The sequence below is a fragment of the Asterias amurensis genome, chromosome 5, assembly GCF_032118995.1.
Source record: "Asterias amurensis chromosome 5, ASM3211899v1".
NCBI lineage: Eukaryota > Metazoa > Echinodermata > Asteroidea > Forcipulatida > Asteriidae > Asterias > Asterias amurensis.
This window is the reverse complement of record NC_092652.1, coordinates 5,416,421-5,436,472: the sequence shown is the minus strand read 5'-3', so window position 1 is coordinate 5,436,472 and position 20,052 is coordinate 5,416,421. Positions and strand designations below refer to the sequence as shown.

The following is a 20,052-nucleotide window of genomic DNA, read 5'->3' as shown; positions in this document are numbered from 1 at the left end:
AACACTATTAACTTGATCCTCAATTTGTAAAATGGGACTTGTGCTTAAATTTGTAACCTTTCAAAAGTTCATTGTCGTATTTGGTGGTCTTAAAAAATAATATTATTAAAAATTCAGAATGTTTTATAAGAGTGTTTGTGCGCTGAAGTTAGATTTAAATTGCTGCCATTCAAAACGAACAATGCAGACTTTCAAGGATTGTAAATTCTTTTTCACAATTTTTCTCTCCTCGATGACATAATCATTGTCCGTAAAATTTAAGGTGACTATGCTGCACCTTTAAGTATTGTATTTCAAAAGTTCAATCAGCACCAGCATTTAATATTGTGTGCTGTGGAAAAAGTTTTTGGTATCGCCGTTCTATTTCCAGAGAGTTTGAGTTTGTAATTTAACACCACCAGCCAGCCTACGATCAGTCGGTCTAGACACGGCCGCGCCAGTTCATCATCAACGCAAGTAACCTTTTTACAAACCCAAACCAGACTACTCATGTAGTAAATGCAGCGGAGTTTCTCTTTGTGTTGTTACACGTAAGGATTTTTTTCATACATTCTTTCACCATTTCTAGCCGGTTTGTGTTTCAGTATTGTTACATTTTACAGTTTTACTGGAATTTGATAATGACATGTATTCTGTGTTAGCTTTGTGTAATTTCTCGGCCTTTCTCGACCAAAATTTAGGGAAGTGTTTGTAAAAAAATTGTAGACTCCGAATTGTATAAAGCCCGCCCTCATCGACGGTGCATACCTAAAACACTGGATACTTTGTGTTATTTTTCATCCTTTCTTTATCGGTGAATTGTGTACTCTTGGTTCTTTCCATTTGGTTTTTATAGGCATGCAGAAGTAAGAGGAGACTTCATTCATGTCTGCAATGAAGCGAGCCTTCTCTGGGAGCATTGGAACTCCGCCTCCTTGTAAGTTCGATAATAATCAACAAAATACGTGACAAAATGTGAAGATGTGGCCGATGTTGTTTTGATTTCAAAAATGTTTACTTCTACTTTGTTACTTGACAGAATCCATAAGTTGGGACTTGCATGTAAACACCAAGGAGCATTTATTAAGTTTCTTGTCCAAGGATTGACACACTTAGGCTACTTTTAGCTTTACGTTTACGTCCAAACTTATGCATGGATCCTCCTGCTGAGTTAACCAAGTAAATGTAAACGTAAACAAGTTCTGGGACTGAGATTCATTGACTGTGACAACTTTTGGTTTCATCTTGCTTTTACTATCAAGACAGTCAAGTCTCTTCTTACCTTTTTTTTTTTAAATTGTTTATATTTGCGTAGCACATGGACGTTCCCATTCATCCCAGCCATCCCAGCCAGTGGTTGCCAATTACCCATCATTCAATGCAGGAAAGGTCGGCAGTCCGGGAAAATCGGTACGTACCAAATGGTTCATGTTCACGTAGTTAGCTGTTCACTTGACCTTGTTGGTATTATATGTTAAATCACATTGCATTGCATGGGAAACATTGGAAAATGTTAATACGGGGATAACTTTCCGTATGGCGCCACCACTTTTTCACTCATTTTTACAAAAAGGGATATATCAATCAGGTAAATTAGATACTATATTATTTTATTTCGAATGAAAAAGTGGTGGCGCCATACGGAAACTTTTCCTAATTCGGTCCCATACCTTTTTTTGACCCTCTTTTTTTAGCAAAAGTTGGTCAAATATTGCGGCTGCTCTTGGCATTTTGGTACAAGCTGCTTGCAACCGCTATTGTCTCGCTAGCCTATGGTCTCTTATTAAAAGGGCTGTGGTATTTTTTGTAGGATACAAAACACAATGTCCACAGATGAGCCTTGGACGGGTCGAGTTGGTCTTTGAAAAGCATTTGTAACCGTTTTTAATAAAATGCATATATGGGTAGAAAGATGTTGTTAAAGTAGAATACAATGATCCACACAAACATGCCTCGAAATTGCACGGTTTTCCTTTTATCTTGTCGACTACCACGGTCGGCCATTTATGGGAGTCAAATTTTTTTACTCCATAAATGGCCGACCGTGTTAGTTCGCAAAGTAAAAGGAAAACCACGCAACTTCGAGGCAAATTTGTGTGGATCACAGGGATGTGATTTCTCCGGCTTTTGCCGGATTTCCGGCTTTTTCGACTCAAAAAGTCAACCAATGTGAATCATGTGAATCCGTTGAGAAAATCGGGGGGTAGATTGTACTAATTAATTATTCTAGTTGAGTTTTGGATGCCAAAATGTATTTAATTGGTTTTACGATGAACGTTCTACATTAAATTGTATTGCCATATACGAGAACGAGGTGGAAACAGAGCGCTGGGTCGGACGGGATTTTTATTAAATGACGCTAAGAAGACGCATAAGTTGTGATCGTTCTCACATTGGACCCGTACGGTTTGTTGTTTTTACTGGGAAGGAGCGTGCTTCTTTCATCAAGTCTAGTTCCTATTAACGCGTGTGCTGTGCTTGCGTACTAATGGAATGGGGGAACAGACTCAATGTGTAGCAGTGACCTCGGTTTGTGTCTGCGCAATGTGCGGTGGTTTTAAAATGGTGATAACTGCGCAAATTTAAAAAACTCGAAATGCACGAACAATTTAGAAATTGCGCGTCGCCAATGCTAGTAGAGAAACGAAGATCAGTGCTGCGCTGGAGCTTCTATTTTTGGTTTGCGTGCACAATATGGCAGCATTTGCCGGCCAACGTCCGTCCACGTGTGGCCGGCCACACCAATACAATCCATACGACGTACGACTGTTTTGAGGATTCGTACTGTCATGACTGTTGTCTCATCAGCCAGTCGCATCGGCATGGCGGCGTCGAAACAAACTTTGCCGAGGGGAGACCCATCAGTTCGAGACCTGGAAAAAGGTGTTCGAAATAAATTCCGCTGGAGTTGGCTGGAGGAGTCGAGCACTGTTGACGGACGTACTTGAGATTCATTTGCATCAGTGCTAACTGCTATGAAAAATTAATGACCGCGGCTAGAAAAGTGATAGGTACTTACTGTGATGCAAATGACACCATCATCTCCGGGTTTGTTTACCCAAGGCTACAACAAGTACAATGTATGATTTCACTTTTCCCTTTACACGCAAAAAGAAGTCTGCCACTGGAAATGGCAGATTATTTTAAACACAGAGTAAATTTGGCAATGATTTTGTGTTTTATTTTCAATGTTATACTTATTCTGAACAAGGGTTTCCCAGCTGAATTAAATGCAATATTTGAGATTTTTGTTCTTTCTCCTCAAAAACACTGGAAGTGGGCAACAAAAAGTGATTCTAAGGAAGGTGTTCTAAGGAAGCTTAGGATGCACCATAGAGCATCTAGACTTCAAAAATTTTTCGGGGCCCTTGGGCAGGCCCCGGACCCCACGCCGTAAGGGGCGAGCTTGCGCTCGCAATGATAGCCCTCACATTTTCAGACAGTTTAAATTTTCAGGCTCTTTTTAAGACAAGCAATCACATCCCTGGGATCATTGTATTCTACTTTTAAAACATCTTTCCAACCATATGCGTTTCATAACAAACGCTTTTTATAGGCCAACTCGTCCGATTGAAGGCAACGTGTTCCTTTAAACTTACACAGTTTGAAGATGACGATAGAATGCTTCCTATAAAATATTACTTTATGAGGCGCTGTAGTTGCTCGAAATGGGTAAAACAATGTCACAGAAAAGAAATTTTCCTCTCAGGAGACCAACATTACTTTAGCATGTGCAACGTTTTTACCAATACTGGTATTTACACAACTCTCCTTTCTCAAAAACTTGACAACTGATGAAGCTGAAACTTCAACAGGTGAATTATATAACAAGCATCTTCATTCACAGTTTCATTCATCTTCATTCATCTTCATTCACATCTTCATTCATCTTCATTCATGTCTTTGCCAAAACTTAATCTGCAAAAGGGTTACTAAACCCTTTTAGTATTAATCATTTTGTCACTGTCGGTTTACCTCACAGTCCAGTCATGAGGCACGCGTCCCCAAGCCACCAAAGCCTCCAGACAAGCCCCTCATGCCGTACATGCGCTACAGTCGCAGCGTGTGGGACAAGGTCAAGCAGGAAAATGGCGACCTCAAACTGTGGGAGATCGGAAAGATTATCGGCCAGATGTGGAGAGAGCTGCCGGAGGAGCAGAAACAGATCTTTACTGAAGACTACGAGAATGAGAAGGTAAAATTAAGCATTATAGTGATGAATAAAGCTTTTTATTGTGTAAATTAGTTAACTTGCAGATACAACTATTTATCATACCCCAGAGTGACATCCGCATTTTTGATTGGCTAATAACGGATCCCCTAAACCTGTATTTTACCCAAATGCGTTGTGCACATGCGCAGTAGTATAGTTGCGTAGCATTTTGGTAAGTTGTATTTACAAACATGGTGTTTCAGTGTTTGGTAAACAAACCGGTTCCTGCGTTGAAATTTAGGTTTGCAACATTCACTGGGGACGAAATTGAAACAAAAGGTTTAAAAGGATAAAAGTGTTTTATGGTATGATCAAAACATTATTAGGTTCGGTGTAGTGTGTGATATGGACTACATCTAATATCGGAGTCTGTACCAGGCTCGGGCAAGCGTCTTCATCTGATACAGACTCCTCGACTAGAAAAAGTCCATATCACTTCCAACCTCACCTAATACTATAAAATCTCTTTTTGGAGGAGTGTTGGCTCTGAAAAGAGCCAGTGTAGTCTTGATATTTCAAACAGAGTACTTTTTTCTGCTGAAGACGAGTCGATATGCAACCTCTTTTTGCCCTCATGCTGGGGGCACCCTTACTCTACTTCACTCGGGCATTCTCCTGAAGACAAGTCGCTATGCGACCTCTTTTTGCCCTCTTGCTGGGGGCACCCTTACTCAAATATTTACTGTGCACTGTTAGAATGAAAATTATGTAGATTCTTACGATTGTTTTGTTTTTGTTTTGTTCTCCAGGTGGACTATACAAACAACATGAAGATTTACCACAATTCGCCAGCCTATCAAGCCTGGGTCGTTGCCAAAGGAAAAGGTGACTTGCTTTGCATAGTAGCTTGATTTCAAAAATTTTGCCTGGGCCGTCACAACATTTGCAAAAGTTGTCTTAATTTTCAGAACTGGCTGTGTTTGTTAACAAAAGGGAAGGGTACTTTTACAAAGTTGAGACCCTTTTTTTTTTGCTAGCTGTCATTTCCAGAAAGATTATAGAGTCTTGTCTTTAGAACGACAAAGTGAATATGTTATTTATTAGAACAAATATATATTATAATAATTGTTTATGTTTTATGGTAAAGTTCAACAGCAGCAGGAGCAAGAAGCGAAGGAGCCGAGACCCAAGCCAGAACCCCGGATGAGCATCCAACCAGCCGAAGATGACGATGGTAGGTCATATGCCAGCTCTTCCTGATTTCGCAAAAAGTTTCCTGAAAATCCACCAAACTTTCCATGTTCTGATGAACAAGTATCAAAATCTCCCTGATTATGGAAATGTTTACCCTTTTGAAGTAAACAAAATAATAATAATAATGTTTGAAAGGAACTTGTGTGAATCAAGATATTCTGCTTTTAAAACGTTTTTCCAACCATGTATTAATTTCAAAAAAGTTGCTCTTTACAGCCAAAAGCTCCAGGCTTGACGGCTATGTTCAAATCTAAAATATAAAAACTAGATTCTGTGCGTATATTTTCATTTAGATCAAGATGACGGCTACTCCGTGAAGCACATTGCTGCTGCGCGATACCAGCGCAATCATCGATTTGTCAACGACATCTTCAGCGATGCCGCCGTACCAGACCCTCGTTCCGTCGTGACCGAGTCTCGCATGCAGGTGTTGAAGCGACAGGTTCAGTCCTTAATGCTACATCAGGTACTGAGTGCAGATTGTTGCAATCTCTTTCAAAAATAAACAAGTTTCTTTTTTATATTCAGGTTTTTTTTAAAGGTGGACCGTTTATTTTTCAGTATTTTGTTTGTAAATCTGTGACCTTACCTTTATATTGTATGTATTGTTAAGTTTTTAGCTTTTCGGTTTTTTGTTTTCAGTGTACACTTTGCGGTTTCCAATTTTGATTGCGTGTGGGAGTAAATCATGTTTTCTGGACTTCAATCTTTTGGGATAAAAAGTGATATATTTTTCCATAACTGCAGTACTTTGAAGTGGAAAGTTTCTCAAAATGCATTATATTCCAAAGCTGCTGTAGTATAGCTTTTATTGCCATTAATTTTCAGAGTCGTTACCAAATATATACAGACCCTTCAGTTGAAATGTTATTCTCTGCTGTGTTTCTATAATTGATTATAAAGATAATTCAAATTCATCCTTCTTGCTTTAATTTTTTTTTGTTTCTCTTTGGCAGAAAAAACTGGAGAATGAGCTGATGCAGATTGAGGAAAAACATGAAAGTAAGAAAAGGAAGTTCTTCGAAACCAGCGATCAGTTTCACTCCTCGATCAAGAAGGTTTGTTCTAGAAACGTAACCATTTTTAATTTGTATCCACTCAATACTGACTACACCTTTAATTATTTATTAATAAACCACAAGGGGCTGACTGGCAAAAATTGTAAATAATTTTTTGAGTGAATGGTATTTCAAAGAGTATCACCCGCTCTAACGAAAAAAAAGTTTACCTTTTACTTTTAATGGTCAGGAACCATGACAAAAATGTAAAACGTTTCTTATAAAACACATAAGAATTGGTCACGTGATATATATGTCGGGATCCCGACGAAAACTAATTTTGAGCACTTTATTTCACTGCTACTTATAATTGGCGGACTTTTTCGAGCAATGGTTCATATGAGAGCTTGTAACTTTCTCAACCCCCATCAAAATACCTATTGAATTTTAAATAAAGAAATTTGGGTCAAATCGGCAAAAAAAATCTGATATTGCATCTTTAAGGGTTGAACAAAGACAACTTGACTTGACTAGAGTAGGATTTGAATCTGTGGCCTCTGGTTGAATGTGCTGGGGCTCTACCAACTGAGCTAGGGTCTCGATATTTTGTCAATATCTTTGTTTGTGGTTGCCATCATTTAAAAAGTAGATCGTCAATTTAGGTTAGCACCAACTTTTATGGTGTTCCTGCAAACAATAATTGAACAAAAATTGATGTATCCGCTTTTGTACTAGAAAAGGCTTACCTAAAATTTGCGACACAAGTAACATTTATGTATCAAAAAGTAAAAGAAATTAGAATTACATCAATTTAAATTTGTCTGTTTCCCCCAGCTGTGTGATCAGAAGGTTGAGATAAAATGGGACGAGCTTCCACCCCCTGACATTCCCCTTCCTCCCCCGCCACCGCCCATGGGGAGTATCCTGAGCCACGCCCTTCAGCGACCCACCATGGGACCGGCGTCTCTCCTACCAACACTCCCACCAATGGTACCCACACAGGTACACGTTCATCCCAGTCCGGTGCCACAGGTCGAACCACAACCAATAGCTCCAACTGCGTCGTCAGAGCTGGGGCCACAACCGGGGTCACAACAACCGGGGTCACAACCGGGTTCAGAGCCCGGGTCCCAGCCTGGGTCACAGCCTGAGTCAAAGACAGCCCTGGAACAGCAATCACCAGAGCAGCCTTCATTAACTGGACAGCCTAACGGGGAGCAGGAACCAATGAAAGAAGAGCCGAAGAAGGAGGAGTCAATGGAAGTTGATGCGCAGAAGGTAGATTCTAACGATGGAACCTCCACCCTCCAGAGTGTTTGTCCGCCTCCCAAAACTGATGGAGGAGAGAGTGAAAGCAATCAAGGTATTTTATTCTGATGCCGGGTTCTTATGTAGCGCTTTATCACACCCCTAGGGGCGTATCAGCATGATCAAAGCACTCAGTACTTTTTTCCTGCAAGGTGTGTGGAGCTACGTTTTGAAGTATGAGAGCCTATATCTTTTATAACATAATGTATTGGTTTTCATAACATAATGTATTGCTGTGGCACCATATGATGCCGATCAAACCAGGAACACAGGGGCTAACCCATTCTCTTTACGATAAGTACACTCTAATCTTTTACATAAGTACACAACACACGGGAACTACAGCTTTATGTCCCATCCAAAGGACAAAGCAATGTTGCTGAAGGACACAAGTGTCTCGACCCTGACTCAAACTCACACTCTGCTAATTAGAAACACCTGAGCCGGAGTCCATTCTTCTTATCAGCTCGGCCAGGACACATGACAATATTAAGCGTTTACTATTAAAATCCTCTCTAAATTCAAGTCATTACAATCATGTAGTTGACGCTGTGTTTGAATCAATCAGTCAGTATTTTCTATAATTTCTGATTTGTCCTATCGCTAGACTCAGAGACGCAGAAACCATCCAACCCAGACACTCATCCACCGCCCTTGATCAAAGACGCTGTGAAGCAACCGACTCAAGAGCCCTCTCAACCCAGCCAACTCCCAGTGGATTCCATCTCCCCCACCGCCCCTGAAGAGGAGAAGAAGATGGACACTCCAGCAGAGTCAACTGAGGTCTTGAAAGCTCCAGCTGTACCTGAAGATAAGATAGAGAGTGGTGGCAAGGAGGTCAAGATGGGGCCTGAGGAGAAGGTTGGAGGCGGTGAGAAGGATGACAAGGAGGTGGGACCGCAGGAAGAGAAAGCTGAGGAGAGTTCAAAGGATGGAGTTATGGAGGGAAAAGAAACACAGTAGCTTGATTACAATCTATTAGCAGTTCAAACGATTCCAAGAGGCTTGGGTTGATATAGTGTTAGATCTAAAATGCTGGTAGTCTATTTAGCTACCATTGCCCTATGTTGAGTGAAAACACCCGTTGTCTGTAATGGTGTTAAGTCAACATTTTTTATTTGTTTTTTATTTATGATTCATTTGGTCAATTCTGGGCACAGTTTCAAAATTATGCTTAATACTGAAATAAGAGTACCATTTCAAATACTATGTGACATGTGAAATGTGTGACTGGTTTCCAGCTCATTATTGCTACAGTATTGAGCAGGAAATTCTTAAGCAATATTTTGTGTTTGAGCAGCTCTATGTAATCGAACCCAGGTCTTGCTATACACCCAAGTTTAAACTTAAAGAAGCCATTCTGTAAATGTATGTGTTGAGACCAGTTGCCAGTTGACCAATTCATTTGTACATGTCCAATGTTGTGTTTGTTATTTCATGTAATATGTTTGGTTCACTAAAAGTACAGATACTGGTCGTTGCGTAGACTTGTGATAGACAAGTCATTAATGGTTTGTCGCGTTGATAATCAAGTCGTGATGTTGGCGTAATTATTCAGGTCTCACCGCGATTGAATGCTGCTCGCGTGAGATCACTTCTCTCGTGCATAGCTGCTGAGTGCTGACTACTCCCCCATTAACAAGAGTACATGAGAACTGTAGTCTTGTACGGGCCAGCAGTCTCACAAGAATATCCCCCATCTCATGCGAGTCTTGGGAGTCGGACAGATATAACCGCGACAGACATTTAACGACTTGTCCATGAGGCTAGTTTTTTTGCGTAAGCAATCAAACCAATGTTGTTTGCATGCTGTTTGTTTAAAACTCTTGACTCACTGAATACTTCTCAAACAATAAATCTTGTTTACATATTTATTTCCTATTTGTGCATGGATGCATCATTCCATTCTGCCTTGTTGATGTTCCAATACCAAATGCTACAAAATGTCCAAGTTTGTTTGCTTCGTTTTTTTAAGGGTAAGGGCTCCTTGGTAAAATGCACCCTATATGGCAATTGTAAATCTCTACTGGAGTGTTTCAAGGGCATGGAGGCAATGACCAGGGGCATTGAGGCAATAACCTTTGTTGCCTCCGTGAAGTAACGGGCCTGTATGTCTCTCTTTTGACAAACATGTAAGAGAAAAGTTAATTTTAGGTGTTCAGACCACATTGCTGTTAAAGGTGAAATAAAATGTTAATGCTATGAAACGGGAGTACATATTCATGTGTTTGGTGTTGTTTATATTTGTAAAGATTTAGCTTACCATGGGGTATTTACAATGTACCTATGAAAGTGTTTTATGCAACAGATAGAGAACCTTTTCCCTCCATATATTGACCCTGTTCACAACAAAGAGCATGCCAGGCTCGTTTTACAGTAGAAAATAAACATGTGAATGGAGAGGAGCGATGGGGAAGACTCCTGAATTCAGAAAATCTACTCCTGCAACAGTAGAATAGCGAGACCAAAAGAACATTATCTACCCAGCAAGCATACACATAGTGTTACCTATACCACAAATCAAACATCCATTGATACCTCATCACCATGCAATTTCTCAAATCCCACATAAAACATCTTGTTCAAATTCTCTTTGTCTGCTTACTTTATTACATATTGTGAGGGGGGAGGGGGAACTTCTATCTGTTTAAAGGATAACATACCCAATTAATTGACCCCTGGGGAAAGATCATCATCGGGCGCCATCATACTGTTACCTAACTTTAAAAAAAAATATTATGTAATTGATATCTGCAACTGGTGTTAACGGAAGTAGGTCATTGGTGAAATGAAAATTTGAGTTGTTGAATTATTTCTTTGTTTTGTACTAAAAATAAGTGAAAGTGGAGGTATTGATTGTTTTTTATTTTGAAATCTATTATTGAGCCATATCCTGTGTGTTATTTAGAATTCCCTCCAAAGATATTTTCTTGTCCAGAAATTAAATATTAGCTGTAGCTTTTTTCTTTTATAAGCTAATTAAGTTACATCATGTTTTATTGAAAGAACCATGAAAGAACATGATAATTTAAAAATGTACAGTATTATAGCAACATACATGTAATTTGCCCGAAGCACACAGCCCCTTTAAAGCCACGGTCCTGTCAAGTACGGCCACCTAGGGTCAATTGATATGTAAAATACCCCTCTGGAATAAGAAGGGCAAGAGACTGGCCAATCAGCTTAGCGGATTTTGGAGCTGTGCGGGAAACCCAGACCATGCAGTGACAAAATGGTGGCGGAGCGGGAGAAATCTTTCACGAAACTTGGTACAAGTTTTCTCCCAAAATGTGAACTTCATAGCTCGAGAAATTGTCCGCTTTTTGTGGCCAGGTGGTGTACACACTGTGAGGACATAAACTAGGTAAGTATCGAGACGAAATTTGTGAGTAGTTTTGCTACATGTCTGATGGAATGTTCACGAACTTCTTGTGAAGTTGAGTGACAACTTGACCCACTCTTGACATGATGCATTGCACACACGGTACATTGAGTCGTGCTCTAGCTTGGGTTTGTGCACGGCACTGCGGTGAACAAGGGCACACACGTTGTCGTATGGGGTTGATATTCGACACTCCTGGCGCCAAGTTGGCTGTCCTGGTGGTTGCTCATTTTTGCCCCATTTTTGCTCCCTCTTCTGATGTTTATTTCAAATGTTAATCACAATACATTTTGCTGAAACTTCACTTTTTTAGTAAGGTGTGAAATGTTGTGTGGAATGCCTCGCTGAAAAGTACTTTTTCTGGAGTATATTTTTCGTACGCATGTTCCGGAGGCCAATTTGTGTAGGTAGGTTGTTTTAAGGAGGGGTGGCTGGGTGGGCATAGTGGTGGGGTGGTGTAGCTTTATATATTATTTGTTTAAAAAAACTTTCGGAAATTTATTCTTATTCAATTTTAAATCATAAAAACAATTGAGGGATGTTTGAAATTAATTAATCAATATTAAAAAAAATCAGATATTCTTGAGGTTTCATTTTACAAAGTGTAACTGGCTTAATTTTATTAAATTTATAATAAAAATGTTGTAACTTACCTACAAAATTTTAGAACTTGCATTCACCGAGTTCATTTTGGAAAATCGGAGCTTGGAATAACTCCATTTGCAAGATTTATTTTTAAAAATTGGTGGTGCCACTACCAAAAATAATCAAAATTTTGGTACTGATAAAAAATGTTCAAAATTTTGGTACCGATGCCATGGAAAGCTTACAATAAAATATTAATTTCTGAAAGTTGCAGGGTAAGCTCCATTGGAACGCCAGTTGAAACAAAGTATTGGAATTTCATCTTTGAGAGGATGAGGCCATTTTAACTTTGCAAAGGGCACTTCCATTTCGAAAATCTGAAATACTTTTCATTTTCAGGCAAGGTTTAAGCCAGGATTTGAGCAACAGTTTAAAAATCTGCAGGAAAAAAAGGGGAAGAAAATGGTTGTACGTATCGTTCACCTTCAACCTTAAAATATATGATAGATAAATTTAGAACAGGGTGGCCAAAAGGTAACCCCTCCGACTAACACTACATGTGATTCCAGGCCTGGTTCGGAAACGCAGATAGCATTTAATAACATGTGGTAGAGAATATTTCCTGATAGGGAAATGACCCTTAATTCAGGGCGTGTTGGATTGGAAGGCAGTGGCAATCAGGAAAAGCTTTGAAGTTCCCTAATTGATGGTCTCAGCCGAATGAGCAACAAACTACCCATTTCTTGAGCCTTTTTCTAGCTTTAAAAAAAATAAAAATATATACCACATTTCAATAGAAACAAAACGTGTTTTTCTTCATTAGATTCAAATGGTCTTTATAAATTTGAAGTAAGACAGAAAACTTGCCTACCATGTACATTTTCTCAGGCCATTTTACTTTTGGGGCAGGGCTCTAAAATTAAAAACTAAAGGAAACACCGACCAGATTCCAGGACTTACTGATAGCTTTGGGCCAGTAACACCCCCCCCCCCCCCCCCCCCCCGATACCACTGAACAAGTCCTGCAGTCTGGTTCTTTTGCAAAACCATGCTTTTGAAGAGTCACTTTTTTGTGTACTCATAATTGATAATTTTTTTTTTTTTTTTAGTATCAGGGTTTCTGAAGGCATTAAAATTTTCTTTTAAGAAGAAGGACTGTTGCCAACGATAGAAGAGTAAAAATAGGAAATGTTGTGTCATAACCTAGAAGTTTTATTTTTCGGTGATTCATAGAGTCTGTAAACCTCATGAATTGTAACGTCTGGGAGGTTCTGTGTGTAGAATAAGGGGAAAACCATTTCAGGAATGTTCACTTTAGTTGAATCTCATCCCTGAGTTTGAGTCCGATGTGTTCAGCTGTTTTGAGTTTGATTGATTGTCCCCAAAGAACTTATACCATGTTTTAGGAGACTTGTGGTAAGGTCTTCGGATGGTTCATAAAAACCTACTTTTTGTACAATGTTACATGTTAGAAATATTACACTCTGCTTTTGTTTAAAGCCATCGGACCCTTTCGGTTCAGGAAAAAAAAAAGTTCACAGATTTACAAATAACTTACCTGGTTTACAGAAGGCAATGGTGAAAGACTTCTCTTGAAATATTATTCCATGAAATGCTTTACCTTTTGAGAAAACAGCAAAACAATACAAATTCTCGTTAACGAGAATTACAAATGTATTGTAAACACATGTTGTGACACGGCGAACTGCGCGAAAACAAGGGTGGGTTTTCCCGTTATTTTCTCCCGACTCCGATGAGCAATTGAGCCTAAATTTTCACAGGTTTGTTATTTGATATAGAAGTTGTGGTACTCAAAGTGTGGGCCTTGGATAACACTGTTTACCGAAAGGGTCCAATGGCTTTAACCTAATATCATTTGAGGACTATTTCTGTTCAAATAATGTCCATTTCCCCTTCTTTTTTTTTTAATGTAATTAAACTTCCCATTTACTACAAAAAACTTGTCATGTTGAAAAAACTAATTAACTGTATGTTGTGTTTGAAATGTGGGTTTTGTGAAATGTATTCAAAGGCAGAACACGTCTTTATAGAGGAGTCAAAAGGGACTTGCTTACATACTAAATAAAGAGGGACTTGCTTAAATACTTGTAAAATTACCTTCCCCCACCTAAAGTATGTTTTTATTCCTGCAAAACATAATGAATTCTAATGAATGATTTCCCTTCAATACCATTGCAAAAATGCTACACAAAATGCATTTAAAGTCATCATTTGAGTCTTACTAATTAATCATTTTTATTCATAAAACTTGTTTAGTCTCTCAATATTTGCATAGCAAAATTTCTGGAGGAAATCGTTTCCTGACATCAGAATTTTGACAGATCCACAATTTTTTTAGAATGAAATTTCGTTTAAAGTATTTGGCATTCTTAGGGCGAAATTAAGCACTGACATAACATCAACACCACACATTGATATTTCGATCTAATACAAAGGGAAACATTTTCAAAAATTAGCATAATAAATAAATGTTGATCCTTTTGTTGTCCTTGTAGGTTCATCTCTTTGAGTGGGTGTCTTAAGTTGGTTATCTTCCAAAGGCTTGGAATCATGGGTAGCTTTGCCATCAGAATTGTTGTGACCAAGGACTCGCAGAAGGAGCAAATCAAGAAAGCAGCCGAGGTAAACCTTGAAGCATTGAAGACAAATCTCATTACACAATTTTTTAACTCTAAATATATTTGGTCAAGCAACAAAGAACATGGTTTCCTATCATCAATCGAAATGAGAACGATTAGTAGCCTATATTAATACTCAATTAAGTCTCTCAAACACTAGCGAGGTCATTGCCTGATACCTTTTCCTGTCTTTAAACTTGTTTTTTTTTTTTTTTTCTCAACAGGCAGTTCAAGTCACTGGACTAGAGACGGAGAAAATAGACGAGAGCTCGGTGTTGGAACTGGCCGAGAGAGATGGTCACATGTACGTGTGCGACCCGTTTGAAGGGGACGCATTCAATCACCTGATCAAGTTGGGCTGCAGGTAAGTAGAGGAATATTCAGCTTTTATGGAGTGAGTTGAGTCTTACTTTAAAGTCTTGAGCAACCCTCAAGGTTCTTCGTTCGGGGTTTGGAGTTGGCGTATACAGCCACACTACTATTCTCAGTTACATCAGCGGGTTAGTTGACCTACCACAACCATTCATCTGCATCCTGTGCATGGGCCAGGGTTCGAATTTGACACTGGACCACAGGCCCAGGGCCAGTACTTATAGTGCCGGGCCTGTCAACTCATGACTAGACAAGTCCGGTGGTCTTGTGTTTTTCAATTGAATAATAAAACCTCTACATGTGCATCAAGGCCACAGGGGCCATAGCCTCCGTTGCCCTTGGTCTTGGCTTCAGTGCCCCCTCAAACATGTAGTGTTAGCTGGTGGGCAACATGTTAGCTAGCGAGCCGTGCACGCCGTGTTAGCACGGCCAGTTGGGCTGAAAACGCGGGCAAAAATTTGATGCACGGCTATTTTTTTGTAGTGATTTTAGGTTGCACTCCCACTTTTTCAGTTTGCACTCCCACTTTCCAAATTCCTGGCTAAGACGCTGCTGGTGGGGTTACCTTTTTTTGGCTGTGTGTAGACCTAATATCTAATCTTGAACAAAAACAGATATGTTCAAGTATTGACTTTGAGTCTGTTAAAAATACCTTTCAATTCTATTGAGAAATGAGAAACCAAAACAGTTAAATGCATGGTCAATTGTGTTGTGTCAGCAAGATTTCTAGCCTTCTAAAAGCAATTCTGGGCCAGTAAAAAAATTGCTCAACAAGCCCTGTGTTCCTGTTGATTTTGTCTCCCAATTTCGAGCCCTGCATGGGTTGTGTATGGTGACACAACTCGGCATAGAGTTTACTCTGTACCAGGTCGATGCTTTCACCACAGTGGGTGCGTTCGTTTAGCTGCCCTGGGTCTACCACGATGTGTGGCGTTTTTTTTTTTCCAGGACGAACGTGGGTAGTTATCTGCACACGTTCGTCCTGGAAAGAAAAAACGCCACACGACGGGGTCGACCCAGGGAAGCTAAACGAACGCACCCAAAATCTCATAAATCTAGGGTAGTATCAATCGTTCAGAACCACAGTGGATGATAGACGCTCTCATTGTCGGACACCATCATCAATATATATAATTGTTCACGTGCAGTTTGTTTCTTAAAGGGTCACATTTCCTGGTCAAACTATTTCCCCACACCACCCTGTAAAAATAACAAAAGTGGAAATAGCATAGCACAGTTACCACATTTGGAATCGTATTAACACAATACAATTTTCAAATTGCAATAAGTCAACAGATACAACGTAACTGGATGGAACAGCACCAACATTTATGATCCTTTCTTGTCTGATTGTTTTTCTAGGATTGTCGGACCTCAGTGTGTGATCTCATGCTTGGAGAATGAATTGGCAGTCCCCAAAGCAGATCACCCAGTGTATAGCATCAGCATGTATGGCGTGACTATCAGCTGTTCCAGTGTGGAGAAGTCCGAGAGGGTGAGTCTCTCTGTGGTTTTAAGGGTGTGGTGAGGAGTGCATCGCGCTCTGTGGTCTTATCATCTGAGACTGACCCTGATTTTCTGGTACTCATGTTTGTGAGGGCCTTGTCACACGAGGCAATTTACCAGCAATCAGTTCCAGGCAATTTCCAAAAAGAAAGGACATTCACATTCCAATGTTCACGTAGTTTTCTTGTCGATCGTAAGACAATGTTTGAAAAAAGACTTGTGCGTTACCAGAGTGGTCTTGTAACATGCACTGCAGTTGGTTGCCTGTAGAAGTTGCCTCGTGTGACAAGGCTCTAAGAATGCACAGGCCTGGGACCAATTTCATAGCGCTGCTTAATGGTAAAATACTTAATTACTTTATTTGACAGGTTTGCAAAAAAAATTTGTGCGGTCAGCTTGCGCGTTCACCATGGATTTACATTGTTACATCGTTTATTTTCACACAGTAAGCACTGGAAAGTGTGCATGCCTATTTGTGTGTTTACGGTTAGCTGCGCTATAAAATGGAAACTCGTGCAGCAAGCACTACATCGGCCTCAGGAAAAAAAACGAGAAAAAAAACTAATTTATTTCAAATATATTTAGTTGGTTTCCCCCTTCACATTCCCAGTCTGTCTGGGTTTGTTTTTACCTGGACCGTTTTTCAGCTGTCGCCTTATCTTTATTTATCGAAGTAAGATTATTTGTGTTGTCAAGTTCGGGGAAGTCATGTACTCATTTCGTAATGAACCAAGATAACTAGTGAAGCGCTGAACACATGAAGAAAAAAGAAAAAAAATCGCTGAGAGTATTTTTCTTTCTCTACAATATCTCATCAGAGTTTTATTTTATTTTCCAGGAGAAAATACATAAGTTGGTTCAATGGATGGGAGGAACAGTGTCTAAGAACTTCACAGACAAAGTTACACACCTTGTAGCCGGAGAGGTGGGCTCAAAGAAATACCATGTGAGTTGTTTCTCTTTCATTGTTTTTTTATTTGTTGTTCACTCTCTCTGTCTTGCTGGACACCCAGTATTCTGCAACAAAATAGTTTATACAGACCTGATACTTCACAGATGCAACAAAGGTGATTGCCTCCATGCCCCCTGGTCATTGCCTCAGTGCCCTTGAATTGCTATGGTAGAACTAACAATTTCCTCATATGGTGCCCTTAACCATGGAGAAAATAAATAACAATAGTACTGAGTTCTTAAAAGTGAATCAAAGCACTCAGTATTTTTTCCTACATGGTAATGTGGAGCTATAGGTGCTGTGTCAAAAAATGCCTTGGTGCCCTTGCCCTTTCAAAAACGAAGCGTACAGGCCTGGTTTATAACTCGCTTTGTTTGACCGGTTTTTTTTAATCTGATTTCTAGGCAGCACTTTTATGCTTAGAAAAATGAAGCAGCACTTGGTGCGGCAACACATGCACCATTATAATCTAATTTGCCACTAATTGCCCTCAGGTTGCTGCAAGTTTCAAGAAGCCCATCATGTTGCCTGAGTGGGTGGTGGCTTGCTGGGAGAAGGGAAAGGACAGGTATGTGTCCGCCACGGATGACAGCATTTTGGCCAAGTACAGCTGTCCTATTTTCAAGGGGTGTATCATCTGTGTGACTGGACTAGAGAGTGAGTTGAGGAGAGATGTCAGCATGCTGACCGATGAAAATGGTAAGTCCATGGGTCAAATTAAGTGTATTTTCATGGTAGTCAGCAGGGCTAGTAACCCAGAATTTTTAGTAGCCCTGATGAGATTTTGGTAGCCCGAAAAAAAACATTACGACTCAGTTCATTATTGCTTGTGATGTTCATTTTTGCATATTTTGTTCCCACTTAAACTGGAAAAATGAGTTAGCATGGCTGTAAATCTGGTAGTCTTGGGCTAGGGGGCTAGTGGCAATTTCGACCCCTGTAAAAAGTCACATTGGGGGTCGAAATTGTCACTAGCAAAACGTGTTGATGGTTTGATTCAGGCATAGCTTTAGCTGGTGCCGCCAATTCCAACACGACATTGATGCACAGTTAGTACAAATGTAACAAATGACACATGACCAAAAACATGAACAACCTCCAATAGAAATGTTTGTTTTGTTTTTATTCAGGTGGACGATACTCCGGGGAGCTGAAGTTCAATGAATGTACACATCTCGTTGTAAACAGCCCAAAGGGTGAGTTTAGAATTCACCCAGTCTCTTCAACTACTTCACCTCGTATAATTCATTCAGTTTCCCTTATCTAAAAGAGTTTTATGTAGCCTTAAGCCTGATTTCTTAAAGTTGCTTGAGAAGGCAAAATTTTGCTTAGCACAGAAACCAGTTTAATGTCCCAAATTGAATTTTTTATTAATAACTGGTTTCTGCCAAATTTCACATTTTTCATTTCAGGCCCCAAATATGAGTTTGCAAGAAAGTGGAAAATCCACTGCGTTTCATCAAAGGTAAGTAAGTTATGACTCGTATTTGTTTCATTTCAAGATAGATTGTGAAAATTAAAAAAAAAGTTAAATCTTGTCATAACCTTAAAGATCAACACTGCCACCATGAACACAGTAAGTGAAACATTGACGTTGGATGACGATGTTAATTTTTTGTCTTTCCAGTGGTTCTTTGAAAGCGTCGAGAAGAATTTTTGTCAGGATGAGAATCTGTATCGAGTTGACGCAGACGTCCAGGCAACGTCCACACCGAATGGAGTGGCTGCCAGTTCAAGACTTAGTGGTAAGTTGTCTTAACCGTCTACTGTGATATATCGCAAATGCAGTCCAGAGCAAGTTCGGGTGAGCCACCCGACTTGACCAGAAACTGTGACGTAGCTCTTGAATTGACCAAATCGTCCATGCTCCAGTGCATGGTTCGATGTAGTCGAATCTCCCTGTGCTCTATGGTTTCTGGTTAGTCTCGTCAGTCTAGTCGCCGCCCGAACTTGCTTCTAGGTGGTCATAAAGGTGTTGACTGCTTTTCAGCTGATTTCTTCTTCTTTTCAAAACAGTGCCATAAAAAAACTAAAAAAACATTGTACAGGGATTAAGTTTGATCTGCCATTACAGAGGATGTTAACCTGTAAACATCTGGGAGGTACAGGGTTAGGAATAAGGTATTTTTAGGAGTTTCACATGATCAACTCTCATCCCTGGCAAACATGGCAGCACAATATGGGTTGATTGGACTACAATGGATTTGATGTCGTCATTGCTTTGGAAGAGCCAACTCCATTCCAACCCTAGAATTTTCCCTCTCAGCCTCGATGTGGTGACCTTAATCTTCAAGCAGGATGGAGACTGGTTTAACGTCGTCCATCATTTAAAAGGATGTTGTGTAGAGGCAAGGGGTTGTGTAATGCTCTGACTTGATATAAAGGCTAGTATTGCACTCCCCCCGGCCTTTACAAAGCAGCCATGTAACAACAGAGGTACTGCCGCAGGACGGAGGCTTTTCCCCCTTTATGGGTCCACGTTCTACAACTGTTCTACAGTCCTGGACGAAGCTGCTGATCTACCTGAACATAAACAGGCTACCTACCCTAGTGCCAAGGATCCTGAGATGCTTCAATAGAATTGTATCATACCCAAACAATTAAATAACACACCTATGACATAGTTGAGACTGTAGAAATAAAGACACTAGTTTTTACCCAAGTCGGTTTATTTGTTCTTTTTTTTTTGGCCTTATTTACATTTTTTTGCTTAATTCTTTTTTACGATTATTTCTTTCAGTACCTTAGAAAACCCAAATATTTTGTACATAACTTTCTTTGTTTGATAGATCAGTAGTTTTCTCTATTTTAGTCCCTGCAAAGACAAAGTTAAGTTGTATGTCTCTGTTTGGAAGGGGTCTTACAAATATATCCACGACTTCACTTAGCTTATCTCCCGTTAAGAAAAACCAAGACGAAGCTGA

General features: G+C 39.7%; 2 protein-coding genes across 3 annotated transcripts in view; both read left to right on the top strand.

The window, feature by feature from the left end:
- Positions 1-461: 461 nt before the first annotated feature.
- LOC139937659 (uncharacterized) lies at positions 462-9,911 on the top strand. The gene is made up of 10 exons (XM_071932907.1): positions 462-530; positions 836-916; positions 1,295-1,389; positions 3,962-4,174; positions 4,942-5,017; positions 5,280-5,366; positions 5,680-5,852; positions 6,343-6,444; positions 7,219-7,747; positions 8,300-9,911. Exons 2-10 carry the CDS (start codon positions 865-867, stop codon positions 8,653-8,655), a joined length of 1,683 nt encoding a protein of 560 aa, XP_071789008.1. The 5' UTR covers positions 462-530; positions 836-864; the 3' UTR covers positions 8,656-9,911.
- A 1,006-nt stretch (positions 9,912-10,917) lies between these two features.
- The window catches only part of LOC139937185 (DNA topoisomerase 2-binding protein 1-like), a 32,378-nt gene continuing 23,243 nt past the window's right edge, over positions 10,918-20,052 (top strand). For both annotated transcript variants that reach the window (XM_071932246.1, XM_071932245.1), the window contains exons 1-9: positions 10,918-11,056; positions 14,176-14,302; positions 14,523-14,662; positions 16,033-16,165; positions 17,015-17,122; positions 17,623-17,827; positions 18,259-18,324; positions 18,541-18,593; positions 18,756-18,873. In XM_071932246.1, the coding sequence (XP_071788347.1) occupies positions 14,231-14,302; positions 14,523-14,662; positions 16,033-16,165; positions 17,015-17,122; positions 17,623-17,827; positions 18,259-18,324; positions 18,541-18,593; positions 18,756-18,873 (895 nt within the window). In that variant the 5' untranslated portion in view covers positions 10,918-11,056; positions 14,176-14,230. The remainder of the gene's footprint in view (positions 11,057-14,175; positions 14,303-14,522; positions 14,663-16,032; positions 16,166-17,014; positions 17,123-17,622; positions 17,828-18,258; positions 18,325-18,540; positions 18,594-18,755; positions 18,874-20,052) is intronic.